General features: G+C 40.4%; 1 protein-coding gene across 1 annotated transcript in view; it reads right to left on the bottom strand.

The window, feature by feature from the left end:
- pawr (PRKC, apoptosis, WT1, regulator) overlaps positions 1-20,280 on the bottom strand; it is a 64,214-nt gene extending 43,934 nt beyond the window's left edge. Inside the window, exon 1 of the mRNA XM_044020673.1 lies at positions 19,221-20,280. Coding sequence (XP_043876608.1) covers positions 19,221-19,862 — 642 coding nt within the window. The 5' untranslated portion in view covers positions 19,863-20,280. The remainder of the gene's footprint in view (positions 1-19,220) is intronic.
- Between the last annotated feature and the right edge of the window lie 1,242 nt (positions 20,281-21,522).

Genomic DNA, 21,522 nt, shown 5'->3' with positions numbered 1-21,522 from the left:
TCCAGCTCATATTCCTCTTTATTTTCCCTGTCAGATTAGAAAAGCTACCGCCACTTTGCCGGAGGCCGTTCAGGCTCTGGAGCCTCCTTTAACCTGGATAAGGAAACACAAAGAGGATATGAATGACAAATGTGGCCGAGCGACTTCACGCAGGCCGTGTGATGACACCGGCAGGTGTCTGGCGAGGCCGCGTCGACTTATCGACGTCCTCCAGGGGAGAATTATAAATCAGGGAAGCACGGAGTCGCTGCCCTGAAGCACAAGACGGAAAATAAATCCCCGTCTCTTTTGTGTTTGCCGTTCTTCTGCAGCAGGTAGATTTGAGCCTGCAGCGAAGAATCACCGCGAGGAAATGTGCAGAGTGGGTCTTCAGAAGCAGCAGCTGCTGCTGCCCCTGAAGGTCTAAGGTGAAAAAGCAAAGGAAGATAGTGAGGACTCACTCTTTTCCACTACATAGTCCCTTCTCAGGTACCAGGTTACTATCACTGATGGAAAAGCAAGTGTTCCTCGTGAGACTCTGGGGAGAAAAACAAAACAAAACGTGGCTCCTGAGCAAATGAAGAGATTCTGGTGGACAGAAATGTCCACAGTGTTCCTTGACCCCTCGTGCCCGGCTGAGGCTTATCTTGCTCGGCGGAGCAAAGAGAAACAGGGCTGGATTTTGGTAAAGAAAACGAAGAAGAAGGAGGAGGATAAAGAGGGGGAAAACAAGGGATTTGAGGGGAGGGGGTACGTTTGGTATTTCCAAAATGAATATCCTTGGAGGAAGACCAACAGCTCATCAGGCTTTTGGGAGGGAAGGAGGGATTAGGACGAAGAGCGCAAAGCAAAAGAATGTGGATCGAGGCGTCGACTGAGGCCAAAGCCAAAGCTAATGAGCCTTAACTTAAATACAAAAACAGACTGAGCTATTTCACTTTATCGCCACTAAATTCACAGACTATTCGGGCGTCTTTAAAGCGGCAGTCAGTGATCCACGGTGTTTTTTTTCCCAATATCCTTACAATCCAATCAGGAGCCCGAAGAGTTCAAGCTGTTTGTCGGTCAATAAATGACCTTAGACTCTTCGGTCATCTGCAGGAGAGGAGTTGCACTTCACACTGAAACACTGCCCGTTCAACTTGAATGGGACTGTGTGGCCGTTTCTTCCACTGCCTCCAGTGCAGCATGGACGGGTAAAAATGTCCTGGAGCACCAGGCACCATGACCTCTAATCGTCCCCTCTTCTTTTAATCGGACTTGTTTTGCCGTAGCTTGTTGTAATTGCAACTTAAAGTATTCCCCGTTCATTGTTAATTGACCTTTGAGATACTTTCTGAATTATCATTAGGGCCTGGTTTTGGTAGAATCCAGAAAAAAAAGTTTTTTTTATCCACACAGAAGTAGCTTTTGAGAGCCTTAAAAATGCTTTTTTTGGTAAAAGGTTTGATGGTCTAATGACACATTTATCTCTGGAAATTAGCAAAAAAAAAAATTATATTTTTGGGGTGGAGTGGGTGAAGTAGACCACCACCAGCACCATTTTTCCTGTCCTGTTATGTTAAACTATAAAAAGACACGTGTAGATGTCTGATATTTCTACACCGCGATCAATTCAAGTTCATAACTTTGACTTTTTTAGCAAGAACTGGAGAAAGTTTGTTTCAGCGGACGTGCAGTCAGGGTCAAAGGGTCAGAAAGTGATTCCCACAGTGTCGTTAAGTCGCTCCAGTTTGAAAAGTGAGAGTTCATTTCCCTCCTTCAGTGACTCCGACGCCTGCGAACGTAATAAATAACCAGCGACAGCTGATTGGACCGTCTTCATTTTTAAACACCAAAGCTCATTATCTGTTCTGTGAAGCGTCACCTGAGGAGAGAGAAGAGAAGCGGAGCTCGAAGTGAGAGTGACAGCTGAGCTTTGCATGCAAATGAGGAGAAGACGAGGAAAAAGGCCGCGACGAGATAAAAACGAAAAAGCTCTCAGCGGGTCCTCGCTGAAACCGCTGAGCCACCGAGACGCTGAGCCAGTGACTCACACTTCTTCCTCCATGAAATCCAACATCACCCGTCTGGCGGCAGACGTGTGTCAACATGTTTCTCTTTTTCTAGGCCGCGAAATCACTACGTAACCGTGCAAACTTGATCCACGTTATAAATCATTGTCTACCGACGCAGACGGGATTTACTGAGCCGCATCAGCGAGGAGGAGGGAGGAGGAAGCTCAAATAATACATCATCAGAGACTAAAGAAACAGCCACTTCACTCATTTGTGAAACCACGCGTTCTAGTCAATAACGCAGCTCGATGCATTTCGACACAAGGGTTTCCAGCTGAGTTACTTAAAGCTAAGGGTTGCAAATGCAGAGTACATTTTAAAAAGGCTCAGTTCTCCTCTCAAAAACGTCTCCACCAGAGAGGACACTTTGCAATTTGCACAGGGTGGCATTCTCTCATGCTCAGCGCTCATCTGCTCATGTTATGTTTGCCAAATGGGCGCCCTCTACAGGCAGGATGCCCGGCGCCCTCGCTGCTCAGATCACTGAATCAGCTCACTGAAGTGGGGATGGGTTATTTAGAAGGTCAAAAGTCAGCTACAGACGCAAACTGCTTACAAATAAAGCACATTTCCATTCATAATATCGTAAAATATTGTTATTTCACTATGAAAAAGGTCAAATAACAAAAACCGAGATTGATTGGTTTAGTTTTGACTGCTGGTTGATGTCCGAGTGGACCGTGGTCACTTGTCCCGCACCTAAAAATGTCAAAGGTCCACAAAGGTCGCTTTACAACTGTCTTGCGATATATTGATTATCAAAGACTCAATGTATCTGTAGCGATATTATTGGTATCGTAGATCATGTATCGGATCGTGACATTCCTTAAAAAAGTTATATGTGTGTATAGTATGTACAAGTACACATTGTACTGTCGTTTAGAGAGTCCACAGTGATTTAAACACTAAAGGTCACTGGTGGTCGTGGAATTTCTGCAGCAGAACTATTTTATTTATTTATTTATTTCATTCCAGCATTTAAAAAAAAAAAAACAATAATAATAATAAATCCAACTCCTCTTTTCCTCAGAGAGATTGAGAGGGGAACACAAAGTCCAGGGACACGTGATGATAAGCCTGAGAGTCACAATTTCTCAAGACTGAGAGAGTGTTCTGTTCTGTTCCGCCACAGTGACGATGCTAATGTCCATGAAGACACCACCGGTCCCGGAGGACACGTCCACTTCCAGGCATCGACTGTAGAAGCACTCGCTTCCTGTTTGAGGAAATCTTTCTCAATAAAAAACAAGACCATAACCAGGGAATGGCTAAACTTAGATTCTCCAAATAAAAAACTAAACCAACAACTGCCGGATTATCTCAACTATTGTCACACAACTGTTCAACAAAGAACATAAATAATACGTACAATGCACAGCCACTCTTTCCTGTTTGAATATATGCTCCTTTTTAAATTAAAAGTGATGAAAACTTTCTTTCTTTCTTCCCTAGTTGAGTCATTTTATACGAAAAATTAAGTTCTAACCTAAAATGGACACAAATATCATGAATAAATGTTCAATTTTATAAATCAGGAACGTACAACACAAAATAATAAGCGGTTATAAAAGGTGTGTAAACAGGAAGTTGCATTAATGTTGTTAATGCTTGTGGTTTTAGTCATAATAAGAACAAGAAGAACATAAAATACTACATAAGTTGTTCTAAAGGGTTTTTTTTTGATCACGCTTGTGTTTATTGATGCGTTAAAAATAAATTACAAGCTATTAAATAGACAATATTTACATTTGTGCTTTTTCTACAGGCAAAAAAAGTTGTCAGTGGAGTTTAGTCAAAAGTTCAAATTTCCCTGATAAACTCAGCCAGTTATAGTTTATCCTGGTTCCTGGGAAACTAAAGAGTGTTTAAAATCATGAATGATGTATTCACCAATAATAAAGTCATTAACTACAACATGTGCACAGTCACTTTAGTTCACTTCTGAGTGACGGAGACAAAAGGACAAAAAAAAAACAACTTAAAAATGAACAGATGAACAAGAATAATGAGCGGTTGTGCGTCGTGCACCTTGCCCTCTGAACAATACTCTGCAGTACGGTATCGGAAACTGTTAACGCATGTTTGGCATTCCAGCGGCCGAGAGGAGAGGAGAGGAGAGGAGAGGAGAGGAGAGGAGAGGCCGAGCCATTGTGTTCGCACAGACAACAAAAAACTAAACCCAGACCGTGAGTCAAACTAAGCCGAGTCTAGAACAAACTGCTGACGTCGTCTCACACGTTCAAATGTACCGAGATACTGGAAGAGAAGGTGCACATTTAAAGTATCACTAAACTGCACTAAAAAAACAGATTTACACTGAAACAGCTTGTTTGTTTGTTTTTCTCGATTAATAGAGTAATCGTTTAGTCCATAAAATGTCAGAAAATGTCGAAAAATATTGATAATTCTTTTCCAAACCTGGAAATGATGTTCTCAAATGTCTCGTTTTTGTTCAAAAACCTAAATGATCCAGTTTGAATGGTTTATTTGTTATTTGGAGCAAAGAAACCATTGAACATTTAAGATAATGAAAAAGAAAGAAACTTAAACGATTAATCGATTGTTTCAGCCTTAATGGAAAGTGTCAGTTAAAGATGTTAAAGAAAAGCCACATTTGTGCCAATGTACTGTATTTCACCAGTATTTTATATATTTTGCTTATATTGTATTTTATTTTTTTTACTATACATTGTATTTTACTGGTATTTTATATATTTTACTATGTATTGTATTTTACAGGTATATAACCATTTATTTATTTTAAGTATTTTACTAGTTTATTGGTATTTCATGCATTTTACTGGTATTTTACTGGTATTTTATGCATTTTATTATTTATTTATTTATTTATTTGATGTATTTTACTGGTATTTGATGTATTTTACTGGTATTTTAAGTATTTTACTAGTTTACCTGTATATTATAAAGCATCTTGTGCTCAAGTCTATATCTTTTCTATCAATAACGTTGCCTTTTTTCCCATTTATCTCACATTTTCCTCCATTTTCTTGTCAAAGTATTGTTTTTTTTCCACTTGTAAATTTAATTATTCGCATAGGCCGTAATAAACTGAACAATTACCATTTCTGTTATTTATGTGGTCGGGAATTTTGTCTGTTCTACAAAAACTAGAACTTCATAAAAAGTTGTCCAAAAGAAAAGACAGGAATGAAGCAAAAATGCTAACTGGAAAAGAAGAATTCAGAAAGCAAAGCATAAAATCAAATGTGTCGAGCTGAACCGGGAAGTTTCCTTGATTTTAAATCTTTTAGGAGAACGCCACCACCACCGTAGAAAATCGCTCGGCTTCTCTTAGTTTTATCTGAACATAAAAGCGTCGACACACTTTTACTTCCACAGGTTTTTGTGGCCAAACAAAAAGCGACGGATAAAACCAGAAAAGAGAAATTATAAAACAGCACAGGCAGAGAGTGAATAATTTAAGTGCACAAAAACCTGGCAGCTGCGATCGGCTCAGTGGGCAGTTTGAAGTGCACAACTCCACAAGTGTGCAAAATCAAAAAGGGGTGTGCAATCAAACAAACACGGAGGGGATTACACGCTCCATCACTGCACGTGAACAGCGCGCTCTCTCTCTCATACATACATACATAAACCCCGCTCGCTCTCGTGTTTGTGTCGCCTTGTTTCGATCACTGAGGAGAAGCAAAAACACGTTTATTTTACATTTTAGCCCCACACCAAATATAGAGTACACAATAATTTATAGTTTCTTTAAGCAAATTCAAAAAGTGTCTTTTAGGCTTTACTCAATGAGTAAACAAAGTGCAGTGATTAAATATAAAGAAATACCCAAGAAAACAAACAAAACAGGACAATAAAACAACAAAATACTGTAGAGAATATAAAAACAACACAAATAAACAAGTCATCCAATAAAAACGAGTAAAAACAACATCTCACGCTGGTTGTAAAGGTTGGAGTGAGGGTGAGGCCGACTCCCACACATGAGGGAAGTCATTACAACGACGACAACAACAACAACAACATCTGTGACGACATGAAAAGAAAAACACCGAACAAAACTCAATGAGTCACGCACGACTTGAGTGAAAACACCATTGTGATGAGGATGATGAGGATGAATCTGAGTGTGAAGAAGAGGTGGAAAAAAGGCCCAGAAAGTGACACAGGTGAAGGTTTTTGTTTGACGTCGGACCGGTTTGACGACGTTCTCTGTCGGGAATATTCAACCCGACTGAGACAAACACACATAATCACATGGATTTGGGTCAAATGACGTCAATGACGTTCGGCCTTTAAACACAGTTTACCAAACTTTTTATTTAAAACGTGTGTGACCCAAATGCTATATGCTATAAGAAGCTAGTCACCAGAGAGGCCTGTTTTTGGACATTGAGACAGACTTACTAAATTTCAAATTTAACACGCAAAATCTGGTGTTCACGTACAACAACAGTGTTTTTTTTCTAAATTTGTCCATTGTAAATAACTGCCAGATATTGAAAGTTATTCTGGAAAAATGGGCAAAATCACTTTCAAATTTCTGGTGCTTTTATGGTTAAAATAAAAAGTCCAGGTGGACATTTTGAGGCTTAGGCGTTAACGAGTCAAAATGCCTCCGCCACTTCTATTCTATTCAATTTTACTTGTACAAATCACTACATACATTATCTCAAGGCTCTGTACATAGTAAGACAAAAGCCTTTATCATATTATAGAGAGAAGAGAAACACCGTAGGCATCAGTGGAGAGAAACAAAAGAACTCCCTTTAACAGGAAGAAATAGCCAGACTCAAAGATGTGTGGCTATCTGCCTAGACAGGTTGTGGTGAAAGGAAAAAATGGGGGATACACGAGAGGTCCCTACACTGTCGCCGTCTCTTTATCATATTTTGCACCATGTACAAAACTTATATCTACAGGTGAAAACACATCTGAGGAAATATATAAACACTAACGTATGTATTATTTTACAAAACAAAACTCAATATTTTCAAGATGTATACGTTTGAAATAACATGGATAAAAGTAGGTTTTTATTATGTGATTATTATGTGATTTGATGCTATACAAATAAAGTTCGACTTGATTTAAAGTGTAGTTTATGAATAAAAACTTTGAATTTTGAGTATTTGTTCCGTCTGTACAGCACTGAGGTTGTTATTAAATGTTTTTAAACGTTACTTCCAGAATAGAACTCTTAAGTTTAAGTGATAATGTAGAGAACCGTGTAAAAGACAAACCTGTTTTCATTAAACAGTTCACTCTCAGGGTGTAACCGTCACTGTCAAAGACTGACAACTGACGATCGGTGTGTTTGTTTAGGTGTTGCTATAGAAACGTTTTAGATCATAAACGCGCTCGATCGTGTCTCAGGGAAACTCTCACCCTCTGACCTTTGTGATGTGACAGTCACAAACTGACTCGTGTCATGAACATAAAAACAGTAATGTGTCGTGACCCACATGGACCAGTTAAGAATTCACATACTTTCAGCATGACTCAAAATTCAGGTCGTCATAGAAAGGGTTACTGCAACTAATGATTATTTCCAGCACGGATAATCCTAGAGTAATTTTCTCTGTTAAGTAAAGGAGGTTGATTGTTTGGGCCATAAAATGTCAGAAAATGTTAATTAAAAACTTCAAAATTATGTCCACAAACCAAAAATACTCAAGTTTTAATGATTTATTTCTGATACGGAGCAAAAAAAATTCACATAGAAGAAGCTGAAAAATCAGATAAATTGATTTAATTGTCAAAAGAAACCACTCAATATAGTAAGAGATTATTTTGGTTAATTTAATGACCTGAAACTGAAAAAAAAACACTTAAATACTAATCACTTAACTGTTTCAGACTTAGTACAGTTTGTTTAGATTCTTCTTTACATTGTAAATGCTGTGGAACCTGCAGTAAAACGTTTCTAGAATATTCTTTTGCGTCTCAATCCACAAAATCCCTCACAGACAAAAGACACAAAACCACAACAGCGACACAATGTCAGGGTGACAATATTAAAAAAAACAGTAAGAATCCTCTACTGTTGCCAAGGAAACCAAGCTCATTATGTTGTTTATTCACCTTCACAATAACCCGCTAAAAAGGACATCGCGAGCCGGATTCGACGACACAGACGACACCAACTGTGAGTGACTGACATCAACGTGAGGTTCAGGATTCATTTAACTTTGTGTGAAAGTCATGCAGAGACATGTGAGACGCAGCGTCCTCACGGGTGGAAGGAGCCGGTACGACTGGTTCTGACACCAGGAGTGAGTTTCATCATCATCACTGCAAACTCACAAGGAAATAACAGACTGACTGAATGAATGAATGAATCCACCTTCAAACTTCCATGTACTTCAAAGACTGTAAAACACAGACACAGGTGCAAGTGTTTCCAGAACGTCATGCTATTTTAGTGCAAAAATACACACTCTGACATGACGTCTACTGACGTATTTCAAAGATTTTAATGCTTTTTACTTGTTATTGTGTGTTATTTGCAGAATAAAACCCACCCGGTTTTCATTTTGTTTCGATCACTTTGTTGCCGTCATCTGTGTTCATGGCACTTTCTCTTTTTGCTCCTGTACGTCATAAAAGTCGACTTAAGTCAGTGAAAGCGTCGGTAAAACCTTTACAAATGCCTATTAACTCTTCACGGTCACAACAAATACACCATTTTCCATTAATTCCCCTCAATTGTTGTGCGTTTGTCCAGTTTTGTGACATATTTGCGATGTCTATTCCGTTATGAGAAGCGACGTGAATCTTCAGCAGATGCTTTTTTGGTGGTTTATTATAAAGAGGAGTGAATCGTCTGCATAGAGACGAACAATAACGAGTAACGATTCCTTTCTTTGTTTTTCGTTCTATTATTTTGTTTTTTTGTCAAAAGGCGACTTAAAAGCGTCTGTAAAACTTGATGAAGTGCCCGTTACACCACTTAAAGCCCTAAATGGTTGTATTTTCGGTTTATTCCCATCAATTCCTGTGCGTTTCTCCAGTTTTCTGACATTTCTGAAAATGAGGAAATTGAAAGCATCCCGCAAGGGAAACAAACACACGTGTAGATTTCACAAGTGATTTCTCTAAATCCAGTACGACGAGTGTCACAAAGAGTTAACGGGTGAAGACTGGTCTCCTCACTGCCGAGTCCACGCTGCTCCGTTGGGCAGAAAAAGGTTTAGAGATCAAGGCTTTTGGAGCTCTCGGCGCGTTTGGAGCCACATATTTATTCGATTTCACGGGATCTGCTGCATTCCTGAGCTGCTTTCGCTGAGCTGTTTTTCCAATTCTGTGTCCTTTTCATGTAACACAGACGTGGTTTCACAAAAACAGCCACTGGGCAAAGAATTAAAAGTCATAGAATATTTTTGATTTCAGCTGAAAATGACTAACAGGAAAAACCTCATATGTCTTGTTCTAATAATAATTTTTTTCGAGTTTCTGTGAACCACGCGTTGACATTTTTATTCCAGCTTGTTAAAAGTAAATTTGTCAAACTTTATGAGCTGCATCAGAGACTCGAATACCATCAAATCTGGACCTGAGTTGGGTTTCAAGTCTGAAACTGAGGTAGGATTTAAAACTTTTCAGAAAAAGTGGCCAAATACAATTCTTGGAAGATGAGGTATGGAGGAGTAATTCTGGAAACTTTCAAACTGGAAAAGTTGACATATTCCCTGAGAATGCAAAAAAAGTTTTTAGCAGTAATAATAGACACTAAAATGTCCAATATTTGCCATTTTTAATAATAAAAACCAGCAAATTATTATAAAATTGAACATTTTTGTTCCTAGAAACTGGATAAATGCTGCCAATTCACAAAAAAATACCCAATTTAAATATATTTAATATTTAGTTCATACATACATACTATTGTACATGATTGCACTTCAGTGCTGACAGACAATTATTGTTGTTTAATGACATATCAGACAACCTGGTGAAGGATTATTCATCTTCAGAGTGTACTATTCTCTGCTTTTTAATTGAACTGTTCCAGTAAAATGCAGAAAAGTTGACATATCCCTGAGAATTCAATACAAATGTTATTTTTTAATATGAATATTAGACACTAAAATGGCCAATATTTGATATTTTTAATATTAAATGACAAATTATCATAAATTGCACATTTGTGTACCCATATACTGGATAAATGCTGCCAATTCAGAAAAAAACTTATACTGTATGATTGCACTGCAGTGCCGACAGAGAATTATTGTTGTTTAATAAACTGTTACTGAACTTTTCTTGTACTATTTGTTATCAGTAAACAGATAAAATCTGCAGAATACAGTCTATGGCTCCACTAAAACCGCCCCTGATTTCAAAGAAAAATCAGCATCAGCCACAGAAAAATCTGGTGAAGGATTATTCAGCCTCAGAGAGAGAAAGTTGTGTTCTCTGGTTTTTAATTGAAATGTTATCAAGAACCAGAATCTGAAGAATGGGGTGGGGGGGGAGGTAAACGTCTCTGTCAGTAAATTCTACTTTAATGAACACAAATGGAAAAGCTCCAAACTGCCTAATCATGCAGAGTGGCCTGATTAGCGCTGACTCACAACTTCCCCCTCTGTCGCCAGCAAACACAGGAATGTCCGACAAAAAAAAAACCCACAACATGTGCTCGCCCACTCCTCTAATCCACCGGCAGCCTCCCTGCTGTGTGTGTTTGTGTGTGTCAAAGTGACACAACACACCCGGCAGCTAAGAACACAAAGTTCCACAACAACAACAACAACAAAACAGGCGGATGAAGCAGAGCAGAGCATGAACCTGCTCATGGTTTATCTCCGCACGCCTCCATTAACATCGAGTTAGCGCTGTTAAAGAGTCTCTGGGGAATGTGGACTCTCAGAATCCGTGCATCATTCGTTCAAACGAGTTTTTTTTTCAAAATGAAACCAAAAAACGATAAAAAACTGTCTGCAAATCAACAACAATTGACATCTTCATGCTTTTTTTGGGAGTAAGAGGGGAAAATCTGAAACCAGAAGACACATATCTGTCATCTATACGTGCAGTCAGTGTATTTTTAAAATATCTTTCTTTTTTCCCCCCCCCAGGCGCTGCACTTTGTAGACGGTCCCTGTGCACGTAAACATCGACATAGTTTCTCCAGCTCGAAAAGATGTCTCTTCTTTTGATGATGGTGCTGAAAAATATGTCTCGCATGTGTTTCAACAACGTGATTGTTCGCAGAAGTTTGAATCCGTGAATTATCATTCTAACTTTACTTTACACGCGACATTCGGGGTCACGTAACTTGTGTTACGACGTATGTTCCGCGAGAAGCAAAACAGACGCTGACCAGTGAGCAGCTGACCTGTACGTTTGCCGTCTTCATACACAACAGACGAGCACCCGATCTTATATAGCACCACTTCCTTTCAACCTGGCTTTCAAAATAAGAGCCACTTGACTTCTTATGTCAAACTTTTGCCATCTTAACGTTCACTGTGTGAGTTAATTCCATAAAAGTAAAACAAAACAACGGACAACGGACGGAATCCAAGGTCAGACGAGGACAACCCTAATCAGTCTGACAGCGAGACAACAGTCAAAGTAGATTTGGTTAAATATTAACACGGGTTATGTCGAACGCAGGGTTAAACCAGTTTTAATCGGAAGGACTTTACCGCGTCTGATTTCTGCAGATTGATGATTTGTGCTTCGTCTGGGACCTTTATTGTTGAATGTTTTAGTGCACACACGTTCCTGCAAACCACAGATATGCGTGAGCTCACGTCTCAGGACTGAAATTTACATTATTCATCATCTACACGTTGACTGATGTGTGTATGAAAATATCATGGTTATTTTTTTCCCCCCCTTCATAATGTTCCAGCATTAAAAACCCACTGTGTCAAAGAATCAAAGGCGAAACCGCATCACTGTGTCAAAACATGTCAGGTCCCGGTGTTAAGTCACACCAGGATGTGCCCATAAAAGCATGAAAACACTGTCGCGTCACAGCATGAAAACATGTCACAACACAGCTTCAGAACACACTCCAGCATGGTCCAATATTAGAACTAGATTAAAGCGCAACACAATGTCCCCACAACAGCACTAAAACACATAACAGCACTAAAACACACTGTCACAGCATTAAAATGTGTTATGTGTTGTGTCCCCACAACTGCATAAAAACACACCAGTATGTCCAGAATAACCCCATAATGGCAATAAAACACAAAACAGTAATAAAACACACTAGAATGTCCCCATAATGGCACTAAAGCACACCAGAATGTCCCTATAACGGCACTAAAGCACACCAGAATGTCCCTATAACGGCACTAAACACACCAGAATGTCACCATAACGGCACTAAACACACCAGAATGTCCCCATGACAGCACTAAAACACACCAGAATGTCCCCATAATGGCATTTAACACACCAGAATGTGCCCATAATGGCACTAAACACACCAGAATATCCCCATACGACACTAAACACACCAGCACTAAAACACCAGAATGTCCCCAGGCAAAACACACCAGAATGTCCCCATAACGACTAAAACACACCAGAATGTCCCCATAATGGCACTAAACACCAGAATGTCCCCATAATGGCATTAAACACACCAGAATGTCCCATAATGGCATTAAACACACCAAATGCCCCATAGGGCATCAAAACACACCAGAATGTCCCCATAGCGGCATAAAAACACACCAGAATGTCCCCATAGCGGCATAAAAACACACAGAATGTCCCCATGATGGCATAAAAAACACCAGAATGTCCCCATAACGCATAAAAACACACCAGAATGTCCCCATAGCATAAAACACACCAGAATGTCCCCATAGGCATAAAACACACCAGAATGTCCCCATAATAAACACACCCCATAATGGCAATTTGTCCCCATAACGGCATAAAAACACACCAGAATGTCCCCATAATGGCATTAAAAACACACCAGAATGTCCCTATAACGGCATTAAAACACACTCAAATATCCAGAGGACAGCATTCAAACTTGCCAGAATGTCCCCATAACAGCATCAAAACTCAGCAAACGGTCTCCATAACGACACTAAAACACACTGTAATGTCACCACAGCATTTAAGGTCTCGACTTTGTCTCCAACCTTAAATGCCTTAAAGCACTTTAAAAACTACGACACGATACAAACACTTTAGCAAAACACTGAATTAATTCATGTTCGTGTTGTACAGAAAGGACAAATCCAACATGATTTGCGGCGAAGGTAAAGACTGACTTGTAATTGTAAAGCGACCAGGATGGACAAACATGTGCGTCCTGGTTGTGTTAGCGCACAGATCCAGTTAAAGATTAACCAGATAGACGGACAAACGTGTGTCACTGGAGACGCAGCACACGGAAGGGACGCGCCGTCTCTTCTCCTCTGTCAGGAAACGTAGAAAGTTAAAGCAGCCGTTCTTCCTGAAGTCGACTACATTAACCTCAGTTGACCGGACTTTTGGGGATAAAGTTCACAGTAATCTGAGAGAGTGGAATCAGCCTGAAGGCAAACACACACACACTCACAACACATACACTGTCTCACAATTATTCTGGAGACGTGCTGCTCACACAGCGTCAGTGCTTGAGGATTTTGTGCAGGTTTTGCTCGACAGTGCATTCTTGTGCTGAGTAAGACGAGGAGGAGGAGGAGTGTTGTTCTTCAGTAATAATCGACTGTCTGCTCCTGAACACACATGACTGAAGAGCAGTGACCCAGATAAGAAAAAAGACTTTGAACTTGGTGTTCAAACTCTTTGAAACGTCGACGTTTTTACCATCTGTGTGTGACGTCAAATCTAAATTTTTCAGACGTTTGGTCAAGTTTTCCTCGGCTGGACAAACACTACATTTTCTAATCATATTTTCAGTTTGTAAATGTAGTTGCAAAACTTCAACTCAAAATCATTACAGTAGGTGTTGCCAGGTGTCCCAGAGGCACGGTAAAGACCCTGGTATGCCCGCGCTTCAGGGTCCTGCAGTGTCCCCAATTCACCATCGGGTGGCGGTACAAGTCTGGACGCAGGGAACAGGACGCATTCCGACCAAAAGGAGAAGAGAACGACGCTACAGCCTCCTCGGACATGTCTGGTTCACAGCTGAAAGGCCCGTCGGACAAGGGGAGTTGGAGTGTCAGCCGGTTCAGGGGACGCCAGGTCTTGGCTCGGATGACTATCCGGTTTTAATGCTTGATGAGCGGGGCAGCTTGATACTGTATGTACCAACCTATCCATTTATCCATCCATCATAGCTATCAAAGATATCAAAGATCCACAATACCAAGTCCTTTTCCCTTTAAATGCAACTGGGATGGGAATCGGTATCGGTATTATTGGACCGATACTGGTCAAAATCCCTGTATCAGATATCGGACAGGTAAAAATATAGAATCTGATACAATCCAAAAGCTGTTTATCTGTTCCTTCTGGGAGAGAACAGTATTTGTTACACAGTTGGAGAATTTAGAATTTAATTTTAATAAAATCACAGTCTGTATTGGGAAATATCGGTATCGATAGCGGTATCGGACACAAAAAATTGGCATCGTCTCGTCCCTGGATACATACGAGCCTGAACGCCGCGTTGGCTCCTACAGTAAAAGTCACGTGACGCTACAGATGTGACAAGAAATGAGCGCTGACAAGTTTACAAGAGAGGAAATACACCGAAAAATCCCAGAGGTCCTGTTGGACGTCAACAGCGCAGATCAACAACCACGGAGGAAAAAACCCTGTTTGTTGGCCTTTAAACCCGAGAATTAAATCCATGATGTAACTTTATCTGCTTTTGTTTTTTTTCCCCCCCCTCCATGGTTTTGTCTGACGAAAGGTTAAGAACCCAAACATTGCAGCAATAAACGTCTCACTGCGAGTCTTAAAAGACTTGGATGTGTTCAGTTTTTTCCAGTTGAGGATCTGCAGCGTTCACATCCAGCAGGACCGCGGGGATTTTGTCTTTTTTTTAATGATTCTATTCATGAGAGCCCACAGACACACATGTGGATGATTAATATCGAGACACAAGAACACACAGTTGGCCTTTAAATAAAGGATTTCTAGTGGCAGTGTTGCAGGGGTCTTGGAATAGCGCTGACAGTTGTAGATGTACTTCACCAAAGCATCATCCCCCACATCTCCACAAATCAGCATAAACCTCTAATTTGACAGTATGCGCCAAGGGAGCGTGGCGTGCTCTTAAGGTAAGATAAGGTTTTGTCCGTTTGTACAGAAAATTAAATAAATAAATGGCCTCTGCAGTTTAATCATATCAACATATCGGTTAAAAAACATAAAGTCCAGTTTCGTGCTTCCCTTTGTGTGGAGCAGAGGTGAGAGAAAGGTCAAGCCTCCCTGGAATTCAGGAAGTCGTATTGATTTGGTGCCGTGCTATAAAAAAAAGAAAGAAAAAGAAGCAGAGCAGAGCTTTTATCGCGCCGCTATGACCTCGACGGGCAGAAGATTGGGTTCCACTGTGGCCACGGCAGCCATTATTCTCCTGCACAGAGATAATCCCAGGCATCTCTGTTCACACCTGTCCACTCGCATTCACTTCACAAAAGGGGGAGACTGTGTGAGCGAGCCCACGTTTGAACGATGCACTCCTTCATACGGGCAACAGGTGGAGGAAATAGAAACATGTGACGAGGGACGCGACAGTTACTGGCGTCACGGTAAAACGATGGAACAATTCCTGACATTGAAAGTGAACGTATTGGTTTAAATTACCATGGTAACCACATGATGCTAGCTGCACCTGCAGTAACATGCTTTTTTTGCAAAACCTTTATATGTCTTTTAAAAAAAAAAAGATTAAATCTTACAAATTTGATGGATTTTTTCAAAAAATTTCAAAATTTGTTTATATATTTTTTTAATATACATATACACACACACACACACACACACGATATATTATTTTTATATGTTTTGGACAATTTGTTTACATTTTTTTTACTGCTTAATGTTTATTTTGCACAATTTCTATATGTCATTTTACTGTATTTAATGTGTATTTTAAAAGGTAATTTTAACTGCATTTATTGTTTATTTTGCACAATTTTATACCTCTTTTTAACTGCATTTAATGTTTATTTTACGATTCTATTCCAAATCTATGTAAATATAAATCTTGGTGTAACTCTAATTACCTAACACTAACCCTAACCAAGCCTCTTCTCTTACAATAAACTAAACTAACTGAGTAACAGGACCATTTCAGTCACTGTTAATCTATCTAGTGTTTAGAGAGAAGAGGAAATATTTCTCTGGAAGAGAAAACACTCACTGATTGACCAATTACCAACGATTAATTTAGCATTTGCTTCCTTATTAATGAATTCATCACTGCTGCTTTGCATTAACTATTAATAACATGGTGTCAGGGATTCTGTGCAGTTGCCACAAAAATGAGGTGCTGTCAAAGTAAAACGTCCCGAGTACAAGATCACATCATGTGTTCGAGACAAGACGAAGAAGAAGAAGAAGATTAAAAAATATCACATTAATCCAATAAAAAGCATGAAACCAAAACAGTGCAGAGATTCCTCAAAGGATTAATCATCCGGGGGGGAAACAAAATTCCACTGAAATCACTTTAAACCAAACACACAACAATGACAATTTATTTATATTCTCGAGTTAAATTAAACTTAATTCTTTTTTTTTCACAGCCAAAAAACACTGAAATCCAAACACTTTGACTTAAAGTCCATGTACCGCCGTGGAGTAAGCTTGCGTACCACCGGTGGTGCGCACACCACAGTGTGAGAACCACGGGGTCTACACCACAACAACTGGACTTGTTTTGGCTGCTTTAGTTGTGAAAGTTGCCTCGCACGCACAGATTAGCTCCTCCTCCTCCTCCTCCGATAACAGTGCGTTCACCCACTTTACTTGATAATCAGCTGCACTGTGGGCTCCATCTCACATATCTGGCTCGGGCCCCGGAGCGCTAAAGCCCTCCCACAGCTTTCAAACGGCTTTGCTCAGCAGCAGCAGCAGCAGCTAATAACAGGATGTGGATCTGACCACCGTGGACTGACAACCTGGTCCCAGTCCAGGACTGATTCTACCCTGAGGGCGATGGGAGCCCGGGGGAGGCTGTCACATACAAGGGAGAGAGAAAGTACTTCTAAAAATCACCACCTCAGCTTATTAATAATAACAACAACATGTAGTCGTGTATTTCTTAGATCATTTTTGGGAAAAGTGTGTGTTTTGTTCACATAATCACTGAAACTTGGCTTCATCACAGACGTCCGGTCTGAGGCCAAGCCACAGGAATTAGGTGAGAGAGTCTGACTTGATTTAAAGTCAATAACAATAGAGGCTGCAGCACCGGCAGCCAACACACACACACACACACACAGGGTTGTACAGCATTCTTAGCAAGGACACAACGCACCTAAACCCCTTAAACTTAACCATCACAAACTACATGCCTAACCCTTAACTGAAACCCAAGTCGAACCCTGACTTTAAAACCAAGTCTTCGTCCTCAAAAAGGTATTTTAATTTGGGAGAACCAGACAAAATGTCCTCACAAATATAGCATACTATATCCCCTTAACCCTTATCTTAACCACTACAACTACATGGCTAACCCTTAACTTTAACCCAAGTCGAACCCTGACTTGTCTTACCTCTTAGAAAAGGGCCTTTAAACATGGGAGGACCAGACAAAATGTCCTTAAAAAGTTAGCACACAAAACAAGGACACTCAGACTAAATCCCCTTACCCTTATCTTAACCACCAGCAATAGATGTGTAAACCCTTAACCTAACCATGATCCTCAACCCAAGTTGGGAGGACAAATGTCCTCAAAAAGAGAAGCATACTGAGCAAGGACACTCAGGCTAAAGCCCCTTACCCTGACCTTTACCATCACAACTACATGCTTAACCCTAACCCTTAACCTAAATCGAGGTCTTAACCCTCCAAAAGGCCTTTTAAGTTGTGAGGGTGGACAAAAATGTCCTCAAAAAAGATAGCATACTAAGCAAGGACAAAGACTAAACCCCTTTACCCCTGATACTGACCTTAACCATCACAACCAGATGTTTAACCCTAAACCTTGACCTAATCCTGACCCTTAACCCAAGTCTTAACCCTCCAAAAGGCCTTTTAAATTGGGAGTACCAGACAAAATGTCTTCTAAAAGGTAGCATATTAAGCAAGGACACTTAGACTGAATCCCCTTACCTTAACTATGAGAACTAAATGCCTAACTCTAACCCAGTCTAAGTGTAAGTCTTAACCCTCAAAAGTCTTAACCCTTTTAAGTTGCGAGGACCAGACAAAAATGTCCTCACAAAGACAGATAAGAACTAAACTTGTCCTTACAGTCTTCTACACACACACACACACACGCAGCTATTCTTCTTAGGACACTGTCAACTTTAATCTAACCACAACTCAAATCATGTAGATTCACTTTTGGTCTCATGAGGACGACCACGGGTCCTGACAAGGTCAGCGCCAGTGACGGTCCTCACGAGGTAACAAATACAAGTTCACAAACACACCTCCTCCTCCCTCTTTTCCTTTTCCTCCACAATATCTGAGAACTGCGTTTGTTTCAGTTACAGCGGAGACTCGATTGGAGCAGACGCACGTATGGGAGGAATTTGGAGACTTTTGGGAAATAAATAACAAAATTACTATAGATCTAACACACACACACACACACACACACATTAAAGGAGAGAGAGCCAACAAGGTGATGTGTTGGAAAGTGAGAAAACAACGTGGCCAAAGACACTGATTTTAAAAAAACAACACAAAAATCAAGCTTTTACACACATTTGTGAGCGTAACACAATAACTGACCACCACTGATCAATCGTCGTCATCCACCTCTGGGTTAAGAGGGTTTGCACTTAATCCAGATTAGTACCGGAAACTAGTGAAGGCTACATCCTGTCGTTTGTTTTCGTAGTTATCCTTCAAAAATGAACACACGTTTTTAATCTTAATCTTAATCCAGTAGTTCTCCTTAAAGAAGCTGGAAAATCTGAAAACTTGTTTTAACTAAAGTCAATTAATCAATTATCAAAATAGTAGACGATTCATTTGGTACTTGATTAATCATCGCAGCCCCAATGCGGTTTTCGGTAAGAATGGAATGTGTATTTGACCTCTGACCTTTGACCTGATGCGAGTGTGTCTGCAGGGGCTCTTACCTCATTGGACGGCATGCTGACCACACCGGTTGACCTCCTCTTCTCCCGCAGCTTCCTCTTCTCGATCTGACCTTTGCCCTTCCTCGCGCTGGGACCGCTGCTCTTCTTGTCCTTGCCTTTGCCCGGTGACGGACTCTCCTTGCCGTCGTGCTCGGCGCAGGCCGCAGGGCTCGAGTCCGGGGACGCGCACGGAGCCATGTCCGCCTGAGGCGGGGCCTTCTTCAGGTGGCTCACCGGCGTGACCACGGCGGCGGCAGGTGAAGGTGAAGGTGGTTGCTGTAGTTGCTGTTGTTGTTGTTGTTGTTGTTGTTGATGGTGGTGGTGGTGGTGGAGGTGCGCCTCCTCCTCGGGTCTCCGCAGAGCAGTGGCGGAGGAGGAGCGCGACACCGCGTACGAGGAAGGGAAGCAGTTCCCGGAGGAGGCGCTCCGCTCCGGATTGCCGTTGTTGGTGAGCTCGGTGCCCGGTGCATGAGCCCCAGCAGCGGCGGGGTGACTACGGCTGTTTGCGGCGGCGGAGCCGAGCGGAGCGCCAGTCGCTGCCGCAATGTCCCCCAGCATTTTGGCTCTCATTTTCTCCCGCTTCGCCTTCCATTCCTCCAGAAAGTCTGTGGTGGCGTTTGATTTAAAGCCTCCTGTTGCCATTTCCTCTCTTTGAAGTCCCTCCTCGCGCGCACAGTGGCTGAAAAACAAACTTTAAAAAAAAAAAGAAAAGAAAAAGCTGATAGTCTGATAGCTGAAGTCTCTCTCCTAACAACGACCCCGCATTCCTGAGGTGAATAAAACAAACCGCCCTCTGCTACTGTTGTTGCCAGGTGAAGAGAAAACTAAAGTGAAACTTTGTCTTTTCCACTCGAAACACGCACTTTTCTTTCATGTAGTCGCCCAAAAAAGTAGCCTCCTGCGTTAAAAGTTGCAACTTTGCGGATGAAAAGTCGACAAAAACCGTGCATATAAAAAAGTTACTCCAGAGAGAGACGCAGGAGTGCGGACTCACCTGCGTGAAGCCGCGTCTGTCTGCGGATAATCTGTCCTCGGTCACACCAGGTGTGTGTGTGTGTGTGTGTGTAATGAATGGTGCTCGCGCTCGCTCTCTCTCTCTCGCCCTCTGACTCCGCCGACAACACACGAGCGTTTCCGAGCGTTCCCGAACAATTAAAGTCCCTGTAAAAGTAGTTTTAATGTTTCCCACTGAGGTTTGTAGCCTCGTTAAAGGTCCTTTAAGGGACTTTATAAGGTTTTTTTTTTTACATTTTTACGATATAATGCGATGCCCTTATTTTACGTTGAGTCATTTATTACATATTTTTTTAAATAAAACACATACTTTATTTAATTTAATAAAGACAAATGTTTTATTTTATTTTATTATTTTTTGAAAGTGACCATATATTTATTCATTTTTTCCCCTTTACCTTTATTTTGAAGGATGTAACAACGTTTTAGTTAAAAATACAGATTAAATATGAATAAAGTACTTATTTATTCCATTAAACTCACTCTGTTGCAGATTTCTGCCTAAAATGTGAGCGTAAAACTTAATCTATCACATAAATAAATAAATTCAAACACTTAAAGTGTAAAAAATTATATTTCTATCCATGCATTATTTTCTTTTTATTGCAGAGTCAATATTTAACATCTTTCTGTTTTAATAACGACACTTTTATTGCACTTTACTTTCTTCTTCTATATAATATGCATATATGATAACATATTTGCTTCAATATTCATTCTTCCAACAGTATTTATATACAATTATGAATATCCATATTTTAAATCTTGTTTTTATTAACTTTTATTCACGACGTTTAAATACTTCTACTTTATAATACAGATTTATTTTGTGTGTATTGTTGTATTCATTCAAATTGGACTCAAATGATGTGCCCTCAGTAAGATATAAAAACAAAGTTTGTGTGTTTAAGAAAAAAAAAAAGGTCTGATGCTTTTGCAGGAGAGCATTATTTGTTCATTGGTTCATTGGTTCATGGGTTCATTGGCGAGTCGTCTCTCCCACGCAGCTCCCACAGACTGACTCAGTGCCCACAGGCTCAGCATGACTCAGCAGAGGATCCTCCTCATACTCACACAGTATATAGACCATGTGACAAAAATGTGGGACGATATTAAAGTGTTTCCCTGAAAAAAAAAATTTGAACGACCCACGAAAATAAATGTGTGCAACACATGTTTGTAAACAAGAGAAAATTAGCGACTGGGTGCTTTACTTTCGAAAAAAAAAAAGAATTACTGTTATTTATGTTCACGTTTATGCTTATAATGTGGTGATTTAACCTCAAAT

This window comes from Solea senegalensis, linkage group LG3 (assembly GCF_019176455.1).
Source record: "Solea senegalensis isolate Sse05_10M linkage group LG3, IFAPA_SoseM_1, whole genome shotgun sequence".
Classification (NCBI taxonomy): domain Eukaryota; kingdom Metazoa; phylum Chordata; class Actinopteri; order Pleuronectiformes; family Soleidae; genus Solea; species Solea senegalensis.
This window is presented reverse-complemented; position numbering and strand designations above follow the sequence as displayed.